We start from the raw sequence: 19,287 nt of genomic DNA, 5'->3' as shown, positions 1-19,287 counted from the left end.
AGAACAATTTAGTTAAACTTTTAGTTTATTGAGTTCTTGTGTATCGCTCGAGGTAAACATACTAGGCATCCTTACAACCACCAGAGATTATTAACATTGATAATAAGAATGGTAAGTGCTTGGAGTGCCTGGGTGGCTCTGCTGATTAAGCATCTGCCTTGGGCACACGTCAAGATCCCTGGGTCCCGGGATAAAGCCCCGAGTCAGCCTCCCTGCTCAGCGGGCAGTCTGCTTCTCTCTCTCCCTCTGTCCTTCCCCCTTGCTCCTGCTCTCTATCTCTCTAAATGAGTCAATAAATAAAAATCTAAAAAAAAAAAAGGTAAGTACTTTATGTGTTTTAGCTCCTTTTATTCTCCTAGAATGAGAAATCGATCTTGCTCATTCCATTGAATAGTGTGGAGAAGCTAGACCCTGCTGTCATTTGTTGTGCTCTGCCAGGGGCTACATGTGAGTCATGTTAGAGAATCTCTCCTTCTCTTCCCCTCCTGCTACAGAGCCTGGGGTTACTGCCTTGTCCCAGATTGTGTTCTTACATAAGAGGAGCAAACATGTATCCTATATACTTCTAACCGGGCAATGTTTTAGACCTCTGCATTGATGGATTTTATCTTCATAAAACCCTATGAGAGCAGTTACCTTTATTCCCATTTCACAGATGAGGAAACAGAGAGGCTTAGTAACAAGCATGAGGTCACACAGTGAAGAAGAGACTAGCTGGGATTTGAACCCTGAAAGCCTGACTCTAAAGCTCGTTCCCTTAACTGTTAGGCTATGCTACATCTAAGGAAACTGACTAGAGAAAAGATGGACTGGGATGTGGCACTACAAAAATCACGTTTGTGGTGCTGGCCCTCCTACAGGTGTGGGCAGAGCCTGGGTAGAGGCCTTCCTTCATGAGAAGGAGATTTGGTTTGAAGACAACTGGAATCAGGCAGCCTTGGGTCTCCCATCCTGGACCTCTTCTACTGGGCAGTTGACTATATCTGAGCCTGCCCTCCTCTGTGAAAAGGGGTTGTAATGGAAGCTGCCTCCTAGGGTTGCTGCCAGGGACGAATGAGGGATGGTATTATTAGCACCTGGTGTCACCCTGGCTTATGGCGAGAGCACAATAGATGTTTTCCATTCCCTGCTTCTGAGTCCTGTATATCCTGACTACTGTGCACTGAAAGGTTTATTCATACTCCAAGTAGGCACCCAGTATGGTAGGCCGAACAGAGGACCCCCAGATGTTCCACATACTAATCTTAGGAACGTGTGTGAATGTTATCTCACATAATACAAGGGACTGTGCAGGTGTGATGAAGTGAGGGCTTTGAGACAGGAAGATTATCCTGGATTACCTGGGCAGGCCCAGTGTGATCATCAGAATCCTTCTCAGGACGGCAAGGAGGTGAGTGAGGACATGTGATTACGGGACCTGGGTGGGAGTGGGAGGCAAGAGACTGGCAGGTGCTGCTCCTGGCTCTGAAGAGGTTAGAAGGGGTCATGAACCAAGGCATGCCGGTGGCCTCTAGAAGCTGGAGAAGAGAAGGAAAAACTGATTTTCCTCTTGAGCTTGCAGAATGGATCTAGCAGGCCGACTCCTTTATTGTAGCTCTCCGGGACTCTAAGAGAATTTTAGGTTGCTTTAAGCCACTAAATTCTGGTCCCTTGTTACAGCAGAAGCAGGAAACTAATACTCACTGGGATTCAACCAAAATAATTCTTGCCATATTAGAAGTATGCTACCTGAGTTTCTAGCAGAGGCCCATTTGGCTACTATGAGCCCCTCGGGTTTCTGAGTTGGCCGGAAGTTGCTTCCGTTGTTAGAAGACTTCAGAACTGAGCGTGCCGCCTTTGAGCTAAATTCAGAGCAGGTCACTGTAGGGAAGTAGGGAGAGAACAGAGCCCCATATTTAGTTTCTGGCAGTGGAGGGCCATATTGTGGGTGGCCTCAGACCCTATGCTGTCCTGGGGTCCACAGGTGTCAATTACAACTTGGGCCCCAGGGACTCGTGACCTCTTCTCGAACCTACACTTATGAGTAGGTACTGTGCTCCCCAACTAATGTGTTTGTCTTGTAGCTAATACGACATTTAAACACATTTTGAGATATTTATTGTATTTTGTTTAATAACATCCAAGCTTTGTAGTATGTATAACGCCTTTTTCATCTTTTGGTTCAATAAAAATCTCCATATTCCCAGCACCTGGCACGGGGCTAAGTACATTGGAAGTGCTCAGCTCATGTTTCTTAGATGAACGAGCTTCAGCAATTAATGGCCCGACTGTCCAGGACTGCCCAGAGAGTGGGGGTGATGTCACACGTGAACTTTCAATATGTCAGATATGTACTATGTATTTTGTATTTTTCAGTGCTATAAAGAAACTTGAGTTGTCTTAAGCCAGGAAATTCTCTCCAATCATCTCTCTCATGATTTTATATTTTAACTTAGTTGTAAACATGTGCGGGAAAGACCCCCATAGAGCAGATTATTTTCCTTGATGAGGGAAGTAGCATTTGGTTCTGCAAAGCTTTCCGGAGCAGAGCCCCCCTCCCCACTCCGGAGTGCCCAGGGGCATCACCTGGAGGGCTTGTCCCAACAGGGCTGCGCCCCACCCCCCAGAGCTGCTTATTCAGGAAGCCTAGGGTGGAGCTGGGGTATTTGCATTTTTAAATGAGCAAATCATGGGCGCCATGCTGATGCCCTTGGTCTGGTGACCACACTTTGCCAACGGTTAGCTTCAAGCCAAGTACAGAAAGCCTCTTTGGGGCTCTGCCTGTGCAAACACACATACAAATGTGAATTAGCTTGCAAAGTTTTTTAAAATTTGTAAAAATTAACAGTATCTCTAGAGGGTTTATTTTAAATTTCAGGATTTTGAATGAGCCAGTCATTTTGCTTTTTTTGGAAAGGTTAAGATGCTTTAGATGTCTCCGTGTCTGAGAACTGTAGTAGGCTCGGAATGGAACAGATCTAAATTGTGCTCATGGCCGTGGTCTTGGAGTCTGTCGGCACATTCTCTGTCCCTTTGAGCTCACTTAACCTGTGTGACCCTTGGTTTCCTCTATTGAAAAATGGAAGCGATAATCCTTTAGCACATTGTACACTTAACTGCCTGCCTCCCAGTAGATAATAATGTCTTTGAGGGCGCTGTTGCATCTGTCCATCTGTCCATACGGCCTGGCACCTGGTAGATGCTCAGGGAATATTTGCTAAAGAAACACTCAGCACACCTGCCTGGGGACTGTGGCACTGTCAATGGCAAAGTGGTGCTCGGTCAGGTTAAAGAACTTAGCAAATGTGAGAAGTGGAGGGAGAATAGCCACACATCTTCTTGAACTAGAAAAGAGATCGGATGGTGACTTACAACCATGGAGATTGTGGTTTACAGAACAGCCATCTGGGCTTCATGCTTGGATCCATCTTACATGTAGTTCCTGTGTTTCAGCCTAGCATCAAAGGGGGGTCTTTTGTATGTGTGGGGTTTTTTTGTTTGTTTGTTTGTTTTAAAGAGATATTTATTTGACAGAGATCACAAGTTGGCAGAGAGGCAGACAGAGAGAGAGGAAGGAGGAAGCAGGATCCCCGCTGAGCAGAGAGCCCGATGTGGGACCTGATCCGAAGCAGAGGCTTTAACCCACTGAGCCACCCAGGTGCCCCTGTTTGTTTTAATTTTTCCATGAAGCAGAACTGAGCCAGGGCTTCCTCTTTGCACTTGGGTAAAGCATGGCTAGCCTATGGTGTCTGCATTTTGGGGACTGGTCGGTAGATGAAAGCCTGTGGGCTCAACCTCAGCAAAGGGAGGAGGACAGTTGCCCACCAGCTGAGGTCAAGTCCCAGAAAAACTTTTAAAACAAACAAAAAAACCCGAATCGATGCCGACAGATGAAAGTCAATGTACTTCGTAAAAATTGATCTTCTAGTCCATCCATCTTCCCTTCCTTCCTCCCTTCCTTCCTTCCCTGATGATCTACCAGTGCCGGGTTGGCACTCCTCAGGCCAAAATTGGCTAAACCACCAGAAGGGTGTGGGCTGCATTTCTCCTATGCTCCACCATTCCCTATTGTCTCACCTGCAGCTTTTTTTACTCATTTGTTACTGGCTTGCCCCTTACACACATTTGAGGTTTGTGATCCCCAAACTGTTGTATTCTTAGGAGTGTCATGAACTTCTTCAGAGATCCTAAGCACTGACTTATGGGCATTTGAAAGATCCTTGTTTGGGGAGAATTTTGACTTGAAAATAATGCCCGTAAGTGTTTATATTAATAATTTTCTGCTCCTGAAGATTTCAAATACTAGGAAAGGAACATAAATATCTCCTACAAAACATGTACAGGAGAATGTGGGGAGAGTCAGCTCCTTCCTCTGTGAAGTGTCCTTTGTGTCCTTTGTCCTTCTAATATGAAGATGAGATTTGGTTCAGAAGGACTGATGACTCGCCATCACACACAGCCAAAATCCCAGGGTCGGGGAGGTGACCACAGTGGTCCATAGCAATAGTGAAGCCCTTGCCATTTCGTTGTTAACATTCCATGTTTGTAGGGAGCTTCACAGATTTAAACCTCTTTCCATTAAGTGTTCTGATTCCCACTCTACCATGTGTTTAATATCTGTAGCTTTAGAAGGGGACTTTAGTGCCTCCATGTCCCCATCGGGAAAATGGTGATAGCATCTACCTCATCTACTGGTGAAAATGAACTAAAATAATGACATATGCCCAAGAATTTATCCCAGTGCTTTGTGTTTTATAAGCATGTAAATAGTAGTTTCTTACGTCTCTGTAAGGCTTTCTGCATGCCCATTTTTCTGAAAGGAAAATGGGAAATCAAGGACCGTATCCTAAGATAGTCAAAAAGCTGAGAAATCCACAGATGTCCTCTCTTGGGCCCGTCTCTCTGGGAGGGTAAAATTTCCTATCCGTAATGGCTCCAGTCACAATGCAGCAGACAACACTTTGACTTAAGGTTTATCCTTTGGAGGAGATGGGAGTGGATGGTAAAATCTTTGTTTTTTCACACTTTCTCTGAAGGAGCGGGAAGGCAAGAGGTGGAAATCCAGGCAGCCTGGATTCTTTTCACTGTTGTGAAGGATACCTAGTTCCCTTTCCTGGGAGATTTTGAGAGAAATCAACTGGGAATTAAAGCCTTTCCTGGGCCCCATCCTGCTTCTCTAAGGGAATCCTGAAGTGGGAGCTCTGACTAAAGCAGAGGGTCCTTCAGAGGGTCAGCCTACAGATGGGGTGTTTCCTTTGACTTGATGTTTTTCCTCTGTTTTGTGAGATTCCTTTCAGAGACTTGCAGAGATTTTATTCTGAGTTTCAGATGTACTGATGCTTTATTTATGAATAACTCTAAAGCTCTCTATTTTTATAATCACCAGCAGTTTAATTTTAGCCTTTAAGGGGAACGTATCTTCCTTATAGGAATTGTATGAAATAAAATTATGAAATAAAATTGCATGAAATGGCCAATATTTCACCATTTTTAACCTCCAAAAAATTGCAGTCTTATCCGGTTCAGCTGGATACTTGACAAGGACAGAAATAGTAACAGAGATTAGCATTAAAAATTGACACTATTTCTTCCCAGGTGCATTAGATATCTTGTAGCCTTGGAAAGCTCAAGGATATCCTGTAATAGAGACCTTCCTTGTCTAGTCTATACTTTTCTTCCGGCAGGCTTGGTGCCTCTGACATTCTGCCTATGGCAGTAAACAGAGTGGAGAATTATTTTAATTATTCATAGAATCCTTAATTTTTGATACCATATGACTTCTGATTGGGCAGCATGTAGCTCTTTGCATAGATCACAAATTTTAGAATTTGAAACCATTAGTCAAATCTCGCATCTTGGTATATTTTGTGTGCTACTTGCAAAATCTCCCCAATTAATGCTGATGAATCAGCAGCAGCAGTCTAGAATTTAGGCTGTGCTCTGAGGCCATACCTACTAACAGCTTTTTGAAATTTAAAAAAAAAAATAGATTGAGATAATGTATAGGAAAGTTGTTAGTAGTGGGCCTGGCATATAATAATGACCCGCTAATGACTAGCAGCCTCTGAAATTGGAGTGGAAAGGGAAGGGCAATTTTTGAATTCCATCTCCTGCAGAAAAGAACATGACCGGGGGATGTTTGCAGGCATAGGACGAAAGAGCAGACACCTTCATCCCTGCCTTCACCAGTAGAAGGGCGAAGCCTTGCAGGATTCTGAACTGGGCATGAAGGCGCTCTGCTTAGCTTTGCTTTCCTGCTTACTGATGCTTCCAGGGTGTTTCTTGCAGTGTGTGCTGTCTGTCCTTGGAATTGCATGGTAGAAATCCAGGGACTGATTGCTCGCGAGCCGCCCAGAAGAACCAGAGCTACAGATGATGGTGAACTGGCTGAAAAACAAAAGTGCACTCCACAGGCTGGTCTGAGGGAACTGACCACCCAACTGGGGGGCAAGTCTGGCTCCTGGTCCTCATCTGCAAAAGGTTCCATTACCCTGTTCCTGTGTATGTATTTGGTCTGTGGGGAAAATGACCTTTTCTAGCAATACTTCCATGGAGGATTTGCTGCTGCACCCATGGAATGTATTGAGGGTCTGTTTTGTTTTACATTATGTTTCTCTTCTGCCTCTCGAAGACTTTGTGGTAGTTTATGGGTTTAAGGATATAAATATGGCCAAGATACAAGAAGAACCAGACTGTAAAGAGCATAGTGAGTCCATGTCGGGCTTTTGAGTTGGTGAGTTTATAGGTGTGTAACCCTTCCCATGTTTGGGATCTGTGTTTAGTGGGGAGATTTTTGCTTCTCCTCTGCTTTTGTGTAGGGGACTGTCTATCATGTGAGGAAGGACCACACTATCTTGTCCCCTCTGTTTCTCCTTCCCCTGGAGCAGAGGCTACAAGAAAGTAAATAGTTATTATTCATCAAAGAATGAATGAGGCTACCAAGTTTCAGTTAGTTCCTGGGTGGAAACTCTCTAGCACATGTCCACGGTACCTCTCTTCTCTGTTGGTTCAAAAGGCAGCCCCACGTTTGGCATCCAGAAGGCAGGCGTTGTTGAAGTTGGTGTCTGAGTTTGTACCCTTCTCTGAAGGAAAGCCAGGTTTTTCCTCAAAAGATCAATGCTCCTTCTTAATGAAACTGTTTGTTTGCTATCTTAGGGTTTTTTATGTAATTTAGTAAAGGAGACTTTGAACTGAAATCTTTGGGGATAGAAACTGCTGATTCTAACAGGGTGGAAAGAATTCTGGCTACAAGGAACCCATTCATAGAGAGGCCGTGCGAGTGTCGTGTAATGTAGCAAGCCTCAGAGTGTCTCACAAATTCCAAAATGATCCTGTACTTCCAGGAGAGGCCAGTGATCTCTCATATTCTGCTTTTATGGAATTGTATGAAGAAAGAGTCTTTTAAAGCTCTGGCTATGTAAAGTTCCAGACCCTTGACCCAGGTCAACCCATCTCTGCCTCTGTATCTCTGCTGAGAGAGTTCTATATATTTCTGTGTTCTAGATGAAGAAGTTGAGACTTAAAGCAGTTCATGCATTTTGCTAGAGTCTCGTGGGTGATGTGAGGGAACCGGAATCTAGTGGAGGAGTCCGGAGCCCACATTCTTCCAACAGGTACCTGTCATTCTAATAACTGTGATGGAATACACGTACCAGTGGGAGAGGTGACCCACAGGAAGCCAGCAGCAGTCCTTCTGCCCCGGTGTGATTAGTTGACTTCTGTCTTTTCAAGAGTGGGCTTGCTGAGACATAGGCCAGACGTTAGGTGACAGAGAAGACCCAGAGTCCTGGATAGCCAGATTTGAGGGGAAAGTTAGAAGCAGATGGAAGTCAGCTCAGGTAAGCTTGTCGAACTCTGCTTTGCCAGGGGCCAACTCCAGACATAGCTTTGGGCATATCATGGGCTTAGAATGATAGCCCAGAGACAGCATGTCAAAAATGACAACATAGTAACAAACACTGCCAGTTATGGGGCACCTGCTTAGCCACTCATACATCCTCTCTCAGAATGGCCACCTGTCCCTGCCCTGTGAGATAGGTGCTGCAGTGCCCATTCAACAGGTCAGACCACTGAGGAAACCTAGTGGAGATCATTGTTTCATCAACAGCAAAATCGGGATTGAAACGCAGATTTGTCGTACTCCAAAGCCTGTGTTATGTCCCTGAATACTACTCCTTAGCCCTAATCACTCCCCACTAGCATTTTTTTTTTTAAAGATTTTATTTATTTATTTGACAGAGAGAGATCACAAGTAGGCAGAGAGGCAGGCAGAGAGAGAGAGAGGAGGAAGCAGGCTCCCCACTGAGCAGAGAGCCCAATGCGGGACTCGATCCCAGGACCCTGAGATCATGACCTGAGCCGAAGGCAGCGGCTTAACCCACTGAGCCACCCAGGCGCCCCCCCACCTAGCATTTGTATCGAGCTCCTAACTTGGAGGCCTCACCTTGGAACTGTCCCCTTGTGGGGAAGACCAGGAAGTGAGGCAACATGACTCTGAAACTGGAGTGGGGAGGTGATGTTAGCAGTGGCATGCCGGACGAATGCACATGGGGGCATCCGCTGGGCCTCCCGACCGCACCAATCCCCAGTGGAACTGTCCCCCTCCTCACTACCAACTGATGCTCTGCAGACCTCAACTGTAAGGGTTCATTTTGGGAGCCTCCAGTGTCAGGACTGACTTCTAGAACGTTCCTATCCCTCCCTTTCTAGATTTCTCTTTGTCTCAAGGGAAAAATTGAGAAGTCAGAATATAATAGGAAAATGAGGTATTCTAAGCATTTGGAAGCAAAGTGGAGAAAGATCATCACTGGAGGAATTTGAGATTCTTGTTTTCAATTTTTATATTTTTTTAATCCATATGGACCTACCCATTTGCTGTAATAGCAGAGAGACTCCTATAAAGCTTTTTTCCTCCCTGTTCTTTCTTTCTTTTTTTTTTTTAAAGGAGCTCTTGACAACATCTTGGAAAGCTGAAGTTATGTTATATACAGTAAGATGGGTAACATTGCCAATTAAAGGAAGGAGCTGGGCGAGGCATTACAGCAGCAAGCGCCATCTAGCCCAAGTCCCACATTCTTCAGCTTTCTGTTTCAAAGCTGCCAAGAAGGCTAGAGCTGATGTGCTAAATGGCCAGAAGTGGGGCAGAAGGGGTGGAGCCCCGTGTGCTATTGGGCTAGGATGCCTCCATGCATCAGCCAAGCAAGCAGCAACTTTGGGGGCTCACAAGGGGAGATACTCTTGAACATCTCTCCACCTAAGAGAATTTTAAGTGCCACTTTATAGTTCCCTCATTTCTGGGGTCTCCTAAAATGTAAATCATAATGGCCAGGCTCCACCAGCTCAGTCCCATGGGACTGTGTCTCCAGGACTACACTGTGGCCCATGAAGCATATGATCACGGGCTGGTGCTGGGCCCCAACACTGAGAGAGGTGTCCGAGTAACAATTCAGCTGGACAAATCCTGCGTCAGGTCATGGCCTAGGAATGCAGAGGGAAGAGAGAACACAGGTGAGGCAGGCATGCACTTCCCCATAGTTCATTTTGCTTTCTGGCTTTTTGGTTTGGTTTCATGATTGCTCTTTCTTTCTTTCCTTTTTTATTTATTTCTTTTACTTTCTCTTTTCTATTTTTATTCTTGGAAAGGGGCAGGGGAAGGAGTGTCAGAAAGGCATGGTGTCCTGTTGGTTAAGAAGCAGACCTTCCTAATACATGTGACCACAGATGCTGATCTCCCATTCCCATGCCTCCCTATCTCCATGCCCAGCCCAGATGTCACTGGAGCCCCTACTTCAAGGACACTGCTTGAGCCATCCCAGATACAAAATAGCCCAGCTTCCAGCTTTCAGACTGGAAGGGCTTTTCCTGGCTGCTGTTGCCCTGGTAATGGTGGGGAGAGAGTACACTCCAAGGCTTCCCTAAGAACTGGAAGGAGCCTTGCCTTCTCTCTCCTGTGAGTTATTGAAGGTGGCCCTGTGTGGCCAGGCATCTTCTCTTGCTCAGTGTCCTATCTCCTAGCTCTTCTCCTCTGCCTGTTGGCCTCCAGCCATTTTGATTCTGTTTTGGTTATCAGAACGTGGTATGCTGTACATCCTGCATGGAACCTTCAAAGCCGTAGGTTTTACTGGGTTTGGAATGGTCTGTCTCCCCGCTCTCGGGGCCCACTTAACTCTTAGGTCTCAGCTCACATTCCCCTTCATTCGGTAAATTTTGAGCATCTGCAGTGTGCTCCTCACTGTACTAGGTGCCTGGGGCCATGTCAGTGAGCAGATGGACAAAAAGCCCTGTCTCTTTGAACCTCCATGCTATCTCTTCCTTAAGAAGTTTTTATTCAGGGGTGCCTGGGTGGCTCAGTGGGTTAAGCATCTGTGTTCAGCTTGGGTCAGGATCTCAGGGTCCTGGGATCGAGTCCTGCATATGGCTCCCTGCTCAGTGGGGAGCCTGCTTCTCCCTTTGCTTCTACAGCTCCCCCTGCTTGTGCTCATTGTCTCTCTTTTGCCTCTCTCTCTCTCTAGAAAATAAATAAAATCTTTTTAAAAATATAATTTTCTTTAAAAAAAAACTTTTTTAAAATCCAACCCTCCTCCCCAGTCCCCTGGGTAGATGAGGTCTTCTAGTACATGAGAGATGTTGTCTCTTACTTGTGCAGTATTGACTTAATATCCAGTTCCCCCTTCTGTGAGGTCAGGAATTATTCACCACTGTATACCCAGTAGGTGTTCAGTAGGTAGGGAGTCAAGGAATGGATAAATGAATGGAGGAATAATTATTTTTGTTGGCAAGTAGCAGCATCAGGTGTGAGGGTCACACTTCAGGAGGGAATTTGTTTGAGCCGATGTATGAGGCTCCTGAGGAAGCTACACTGTTGTGTTTTTAGACCATCCAGGACTTGCAAGTTCTTACTCAGCCTTGTCGGGGGTCTGGGTCTACCATTCCCAAGGCTCTGGGTATTTCATGACTTTAAAAAATGACTTTAAGCATGCCTGACTTTCATACAGCAGCTGCTTGCCTCTCCTCCCAGGACAGAGACCTCCAAGGGGCCCCAGTGAGAAACTCTTAACTCATGATAACTCGTGCCCCATTTGCTCGCATGCCCGGAGCCCCATCTTCCCCCTTGGGCTGGGTAGTGCCCAGAGGGATGGTCTTCGTTTGCATTTATCATTTTCATGCGCTTTGCACTCAGCTACACTGGTATTCAGAGAAAAATGCTGCCATGACAACTGCCACAACAGATGGTATTTGATCAGTCTCTAAGCTACGGAGGAGATATACAGCCGTTCTTCTGAGGTTTGCATATTTCACTTTATCATGAGACCCAGGCCAGCCTTAACCATGGTTGAAATGTGAAGTTTTCCATTTGCCTCCCAACCCTCCCCCTTCTCTTTCCAGTTGTTTGGCATTTGTTTTGATTTTCCTTGCTCTCTGGCTGTCCTGGGTGGAGATGGGCTCTTGGACGTGGGAAGCAAAGACAGCAACGCACACAGTCCGTGGAAGTTGCCCTGCAAGTCTCAAGTACAGAGATTGTTGAGAAACTATCCAGCTTGGGGATGGAGATCCCAACTGAGACTGGGAGGGAGCCCTCACTGTAGCCTCTCTCTCCTGGATCATCATAGTCACAGACGGCACACGGTGAAGGCCACTGTGCATATCTGTCTTGGTCGTGGTTTGTCCCCTTACTCTACCTGTGCCTGTAGCCAGCCCCATTCTGCTCCCAGGGTCTCCAAGCCACGTTGTGGTCCCACTTCTGGGCTTTCCACCTCCACCCCACCTAAAACTCCAGAAGCTTCTTTCCAGAGCTCTTGGACCCATTTCTATGGCAGCGATGACCGCAGAAGCCTTCTCCCCCGGTGCAAAGTGCGGCTCCCGCCATCCCCCACCCGCAACACTGGAATGTCAGGCTGTGCACAGATTTTTGTCAGCTAATTTTGGAAAGTAGTTTATATTGGCTGCTATGTGTTAATGAACCACTTTGGTCGTATTTACATACTTTCCTGCTTAAGAGCCTTTCCCATCATTCTGCATTCCCAACTCTAATCAGATCTGCCTTCCCAACTCTAATCAGATCTGCCTCTCACCCTGTGTGTCTGGGGAGCACATGCACCCCAGGGCTCATCAGCGCTAGGCACGGGGACACTCTTGTGCTTACTGAGGGCCCCCGGCCAGGCCCTCACTGGGTGTGGTGGCGGTGTGCAGTTTCAATGGTGCACGAGGATAGATTGCTTGTTTACTGTATGGTACTTGGAAGAAAACCTTAAGGTGAATTTCAGTCACAAGAGAGGCTGGATCAAAGAAACATTCTCCCCTTCTGATCTCCTTCCAAGTGAAGCCAGGAGGTTGGAATCCACATCTGACCCTATTCTGCTTCCCAGCCCCGCTGTCTTCCTGGGGTGCAGATGAAAAGAGCGTGGGTCTCAGCAGCCTTGTCAGGAGTGATTTTTAACCTTAATGGAACGTTATTAAAGAGTGGATTTGAGACTTGAGGAATGTTTTTTGAACTCCTTCTTTGAGCAGAGAAATCATAGTAGAGGGAAAAAATTCAAGGCACTTAATGGGCTTATGAATCGTCTTTTAAATGATGACCCAAGTTCTTATTTTTACTTGTAACATATTCCAGGAGTGTGATGCAACCATCCAGACTCTGTCCCCTGCTTTATCTTCTCTTTAGGAGAAAGCGTTCTTGGTGCCCCTAGACCTTCTCCCTCCACCTAACCAAGGAAGATCCTGATGCTTCCTTTGCTTATATGCTCTGATTCTCCCTGACATGGCTGGGAATTGGGGTGTGTGTCGGATGGCTCTGTGGGCCCTAGAGACAAGGGCTATGTAAGTTTGGGCTCCTGGACAGGACAAAGACTCTGCCCTAACGTGGTCAGGAGAACCCAGCACAGTGTCTGGAATAGAGCAGACATCTACAATTATACTGATTGATGAAAAGAATCATAGGTTTCTCAGGCTTCGGACTATTGACCCTTTGGGTAGGATTTTTCATCCTTATGTGTGTTGTAGGATTTTCAGCAATATCTTTGGCCTCTACACACTAGATGCTAGTTGTACCCCCCCACACTGTGAGAACACAGAATGTTGCCAGATGTCCCTTGGGGGTGGCAACATTGTTACCCCTTCTCCCAGCACTCTGCCTGCCCTGTGGAGAAATGATCTTGAAACTCTTTGAAAGAATAATAGGGATTTTAAAAAGTAACAGGAGGAAGAAAAATAGTCCAGGTAACCTATTTATAATTATTCATTCCTTTAGTAGAATTTAGCATTAAAAGAAAGCCCAGTAGATGGCCAAATTGAACTGAACCAAGGGCTAGCCCGGCAGGAAGAAATTACCATGTACTTTAAAATACCATGCATTGAATGCTCCATAAATGTGCCATGTAAATGTGCCTTATGTTCCTTGGAAGAAAATGTCTATAGAATAAGAATGTTGTAGTAGGGCAGTGATTTTCTTGAATACATCGGTGGGGGTCTTTTTTATTTGTTTGTTTTTAAATCAATGCTACTCTGCCACACTGTTGTGGAAAAAATGTAACCTACCCACATCAGCACACCTCCGTGACGCTTGCCAGGATAGATACCAAGTGTGTACTATTTTTGATTTTACATTAATAGATTCCCAGGCAGTCAGCTTTTTCTTTATCTCAATTCTCATGGGGACAATACTTGCCCAAACCTCACTTATCAGCCATGTGCAAGATACACTGAAGAAGCAGGATAGGATTATTCAAAGGAAAAAGGGATTGAAGAGTTTTATATTTTTATCATGATTTAAATATTAGTCCCTCTGTTGGGGGCAACAGATCTTTTTGTGTGATTTTGGTACATTACCATTGTGGGCTGTTGTGGAAATAAGGACTGATAGTTATTTTTCTCAAAATGTAACAGGGGGTAATAACATTTAGAGATCTAATTTTGATTACTTAAAATGTAAGCGGATTGCTTCAAAACGCCTTCCACAGGGGTTCTCCTGCCATTCTTCCTTCTTTCCCCTCCCCTTGCCCTCTAGGATAGCGGCACCTGCTTGTCATCAACAGTCCTTCTGGCTTGGAAGGAAGGAAGAGTTAAAAGCAATCTTGCTTTCCCTCCCCCTTTATATGAAATGATTTTCTGCAGTGGTGGCAGGCATAACCCATAACATCAGCATTTATTTGCAGGAAATTGCATTTTGACCCTTTTTCCAAAGATGATTTAAAAAAAAAAAGTCTCCCAGATGAAGATCTTTGAGGGTGAGCTGGAGGCTGGGAGAGAGATGGGAACCCCGGCTAAAAACCATAATGAAGGAGCAGCCTCGGGCTGGGGGTGGAGCAGAGTCTTAGAAAGAGGGCAGTTTGATTGAGGTGCCCCCGTAGCTCATTTTTGTGTTTGGAAGGTCTGAAGACTGGGAGCAGAGAAGGAAAATGCCAGACACAGGGAAGGAGGACATATATTCCAGGAAGACTGTCTTGGAGCCAGACTTAACACAAATTAGACCTCTTCTTGCACAGTAGACTCTGCGCTCTGTGGCTATGAAGTCGCCTTCAGAAGGTCGCTTGGGAAGGGGAAAGGAGAATGGTCACATGGACACTGTGAAAGACAGTCATTTATTCAAGATAAACCCTATGGGTTAAACACCCTTTTGAATGTATAAGAGTGCTGACAGAGCGTAGGAAGTCTGGTCAGGGGCAGGGGAGTTCTCCACTGTGAAATGCAAACTGTGTGAAATTCAAAGATCCTTGTGCCAAGTCAAAAGTGGTTTCTTTTATTTATGGTCACCATTGACATTAATCGAGCCTGAACATTTTCCTGTAGACCAAAAAATCATTAGCCTTGACAAATGAAGTCAAATCAGACCTTTGGGAATGACCTAATTGTTCTTTCCCGAGAGCTGGACGTTTGCTTGCCCTTGGCCGTGGCATCAGCCCTGGCAAGCCTGGGAGGCCTCCCAGACTCTGGCAGGTGGGTTCCTTCTTGTCACAGAACACACAAAGGACAGAGGGGTTCACAGAGGTCACAGCCCTCCCTCGTCATCTGCAATGCCCGCCAGCCTGAGAATTTTGTGAGTAAACACGGCCCCAAGCCCTGCTGAAACTCCCATTCACTGTTTTCACATTTGACAGCGTGCCTCCTTGGTGCTGGAAATTTCTCCCAGCTGCTGGTGGACGGGGTGGGTCTACTGTCCCCTTCATCCCCACCTCCATTTTTCTGGCAGCTGCTCAAATTTTCAGGATAGCTCTAGTGACAGTGGTACACATAGGCACTCTCATTCCACTCTGGTTATTTTTGGTAGCCATGAGCAAGCCAGGGCCTTGACTTCTGGAACTGTGTGGTTGGGATATTAGGTAACTTTGCCTTGTGCAAGTACAGACAGGGAGTCCTGACCTGCACCCATCCATCCGTTCATCCATCCATCCATCTGCCGCTGGCACGTCATTTTCCTCGTTGCGAACCTTAGTAAATGCACAGTGAATCCTCTCTCCGACATCGCCCTTTGTTCCTGATAAAAGATGGCTCTGAGAAGGCTGAACCTTGATTGAGCGTATGTCATTTTTTTTTTTTTTTCTAGATTGAAAACATAGATGCCTGCTTGAATTTCCTGGCAGCGAAGGGAATAAACATCCAGGGGCTGTCTGCAGAAGGTGAGTCAGAGCACTTGTCATGAAGCTGCCTTTTCATTGTTAGAAATGCCCACCTGTTACTTACTGATGACTTTAATACAGTTAAGCCCAGGGGTGCTGGGGTGCGCTTCTGGCTTTGTTTTCCTCCTCGTTTTGAGGCAGCTCAAGGCCTGTCTAGACTCAACTATGCCAACTTTTTGACACCTAAAGAATCACTCCAGGAATGGAGATCCCACCAGGCTGGCCGGTGTCTACTAGACACAGAGGAGGGGGTACTCGAGATGCAGCCGCTTCTCTGGAGGAGGGCTTAATCCAACAACGCAGATTTGATTCACCCAGCTAGCAATTCAGTTAATTATTAAGCTGGGCCTTATCTGTGGGAGAGAGAACACTTAGCCACAGCTTATATTTAAATTGCACCGTTCCCAGGGAAAAATGCAGAGTCCTTATCTCTTGCTTTTCTTAGAAGAAGCAGCGGCTTTTCTTAGTTCAAAAAAAAAAAAAAAAAGAAAAGAAAACACGTGATATATTAATGAGAGGCTGCGTTTTGACATCCTGATTAGTTTTTAATTAACTCCAATTGGGTGGCTAATTAGCACATTAGCGTGTGCTGGTGGTTTGCTATTCAATTAAGTATTGGTCTGGAGATGGCTGGTCCGAGTTCTCAGCCGCCTCGGGCAACGTCTCGCCCTGGAATCTTCCGCGCGCTCTCCGGTTTGTAAATACAGGCAGCTGCCAGCCCAGACGCGGCCACAGGCCTCGGCAGCCTCCCAGCCTCATTAGGCTGCACCTGCCTCCAGTTTTCCCAGAACAGGTAAAGCAGTTTGGGCCTCACGTGACCCCACCTTTCCCTAGCAAGATTGCTTCTTGAAAAGATACCTATTAGCATCGATTCTGGTGGTCAGGGTGGGGAGGAGGGGGGACAGTGAGGAAGGAAGGAGCCCAGTGGAACAGGTAAGTTTGCAAGTGTGGCCAACTTGGGGCCCGTTCCTTGCTCTGCCCTGCTGCGCGGTGAGAGCTTGATTTTCCTGGCTGTGTGAACGGTACTGGGGGCGGGCGGCTACTCCTGATGCCTTGTGGGTGTGTAGTGCTGTGTCTGAATGTGACCTCTCCGATGCTGGGCCTGCCCCGGGTCAGGGGTGGACACACTGCTTGCAGAGGTCTCCATGGCACATGTCAGCTGGTCAGCCCTAAACCCGGCTCTGAGAGGGGGGATCCTCGGAGGATTCCTTGGCTCTGGGGGATGGGCCCTTCTCTGTGGGGATGAGACCTGGGTTCCATGACCCATGGAATGCAGCTTGCTGGGGCGTGGTGGGGCTTGGTGTGGGGTTTCCATGGATAGGTGGGGAGATGCAAATTCCCATTCCGAGGAACATCATTTCCTTCTGGTAAAGCCTTGTTGTGTTGGCGGGTGAGTGGCACTCACAGGCTCCTCGTGCTTTCTGGAAGGGGTCGGACCCCAGGCCTGTGCCCCCCTCCCCCGTCCCCAGCAGAGTATCAGCAGGGACTTGCCCAAAGTCCTGCTCAACAGAAAGGGCTCTAGGGGATGTGGACTCCATGTAAGTCACCTTCATCCATGTGGCCTGGAGGTGACACCTGGCCCCTGTGCCATCTATCTGCGTGTTTTCCTGTGCTCTGCCTCGGTTGTCCCCCTGAACCTACCCCGTCCTCTTGATACCTTAAGGCACAGATTATTCAGTAAGTACTTGTTGAATAAAGAAGTACCATCCGCATTTCTCAGGCTTGTCTGTGAAGCAGCTCCTGCGCCTTCAGCTGAAGTGGGGACGCATAATAGCTGGAATGTACAGATGACAAAAGTTGACTTAAAGAGGTGCTGAGTGACATCCTCAAAGCCTGTAGCTAGTGAGCAGCAGAGGCAGAGCTGACCCGGGTCTCTGTGATTTCAGAACTCCTGTTCCTGGTGTCTTTTGGGACAGCAGAAGGATAAAGTCAAGGCATGTCATGTACAGGTGAAGGAAACCAGAAAAGATCTAGAACTTTCTTGGCCAGAACACTGTCTCAAAAGATGAGGCCTATCAGGGAGTCCCTCAGCTCCAGCCTTGCCCGTGTTAGGATGTGTCCCATGGGGGTCTCTGAGCACAGAAGATCCCACCGACCCAGTGTGTTGAGGTGTCTGTCATTGGGGCACAGCCGGAAAGTGGCTTCATGGTGTTTCAGTAATGGCCCCCCAACTGTGTGATGTGGAACCCCTCATCTTTCCTGCTGAGTCGAGACTCACTTTCTGACATCTTGGCCAGAATACATAACTCGTCAGTCATGGTCCATTATTAGAACAGTTTTATGTTAATGCTTATGATGGTATTGTTTTGTTTTTTTTTAATGTTTAACTTAAATTCAGTTTAATTAACATATAGTGTATTATTAGTTTCAAGAATAGGATTTAGTGATTCATTAGTTGCATACAATATCCAGTGCTCATTACATCATGTGCCCTCCTTAATGCCCACCTCTCAGTGACCCCATCCCCCTATGCACCTCCCCTCCAGCAACCCTCAGTTTGTTTCCTAGAGTTACCAGTCTCTTATGGTTTGTCTCAACTCTGTTATCTTATTTTTCCTTCCCTACCCCTGTGTTCATTTGTTTTGTTTCTTAAATTCTACACATGAGTGAAATCATATGGTATTTGTCTTTCTCTGACTGACTTACTTCACTTAACATGATACCTTCTAGTTCCATTAATGTTGCTGCAGATGGCAAGATTTCATTCTTGTTGATGGCCGAGTAATATTCCATTGCGCATATATATATATATATATATATATATATATATATACTTCTTTATCTATTTATCTGTTGATGGACATCTAGGTTCTTTCCATAGTTTGGCTATTGTGGACATTGCTGCTATAAACATTCAGGTGCACATGCCCCTTCAGATCACTACGTTTGCATCTTTAGGGTAAATACCCAGTAGTGCGATTGCTGAGTCATAGGGTAGCTCTATTTTCAGCTTTTAGAGGAACGTCCATGCTGTTTTCCAGAGTGGCTGCACCAGCTTGCATTCCCACCAACAGTGTAGAAGGTTCCCCATTCTCTGCATTTCTCATCAACATCTGTGATTTCCCGAGTTGTTCATTTTAGCCATTCTTACTGGTGTGAGGTGGTATCTCACTGTGGTTTTGATTTGTATTTCCTTGATGCTGAGCGATGTGGAGCATTTTTCATGTGTCTGTTGGCCATTTGGATGTCTTCTTTGGAGAAATGTCTGTTCATGTCTTCTGCCCATTTCTTGATTGGATTTTTTACTTTTGGGGTGTTGAGTTTGATCAGTTCTTTATAGATTTTGGATACTAGCCCTTTATCTGATAAGACATTGCAAATACCTCTTCCTATTCCATAGGTTGCCTTTTATTTTGGGTCTTGTTTGCTTTTAAACTGCAGTTTCACATTCTGCTTACTGCTCTTTTTCACCCACATACCCCAGAGAAGTGGCTTTGGAAGATTGGAGAGGGGGAGGGGAACCTGGGTGACTCAGTCAATTAAGTGTCCAACTCTTTATTTTAACTCAGGTAATGATCTCAAGGTTATGAGATTGAGCCCCACATTTCTCTTCCTCTCCCCTCCAACACCCCATCTTGCTCTCTCTCTCTCTCTCACACACACACACACACACACACATGCTTGCTCACTTGTTCTCTCTCTCCCCCTCTCAAAAAAAAAAAAAATTAATTAAAAAAAACAAGAAAAAGAAGATTAA

At 46.0% G+C, this 19,287-nt stretch overlaps 1 protein-coding gene across 7 annotated transcripts in view; it reads left to right on the top strand.

The window, feature by feature from the left end:
- Positions 1-19,287, top strand: part of NAV2 (neuron navigator 2) — a 722,564-nt gene that overhangs the window by 469,764 nt on the left and 233,513 nt on the right. For all 7 annotated transcript variants that reach the window (XM_059407175.1, XM_059407119.1, XM_059407156.1 and 4 more), the window contains one exon: positions 15,518-15,590. In XM_059407175.1, coding sequence (XP_059263158.1) covers positions 15,518-15,590 — 73 coding nt within the window. The remainder of the gene's footprint in view (positions 1-15,517; positions 15,591-19,287) is intronic.

This window comes from Mustela nigripes, chromosome 1 (assembly GCF_022355385.1).
Source record: "Mustela nigripes isolate SB6536 chromosome 1, MUSNIG.SB6536, whole genome shotgun sequence".
NCBI lineage: Eukaryota > Metazoa > Chordata > Mammalia > Carnivora > Mustelidae > Mustela > Mustela nigripes.
Note: the sequence above shows the minus strand (reverse complement) of the source record. Positions and strands in the feature narration are given on the sequence as shown.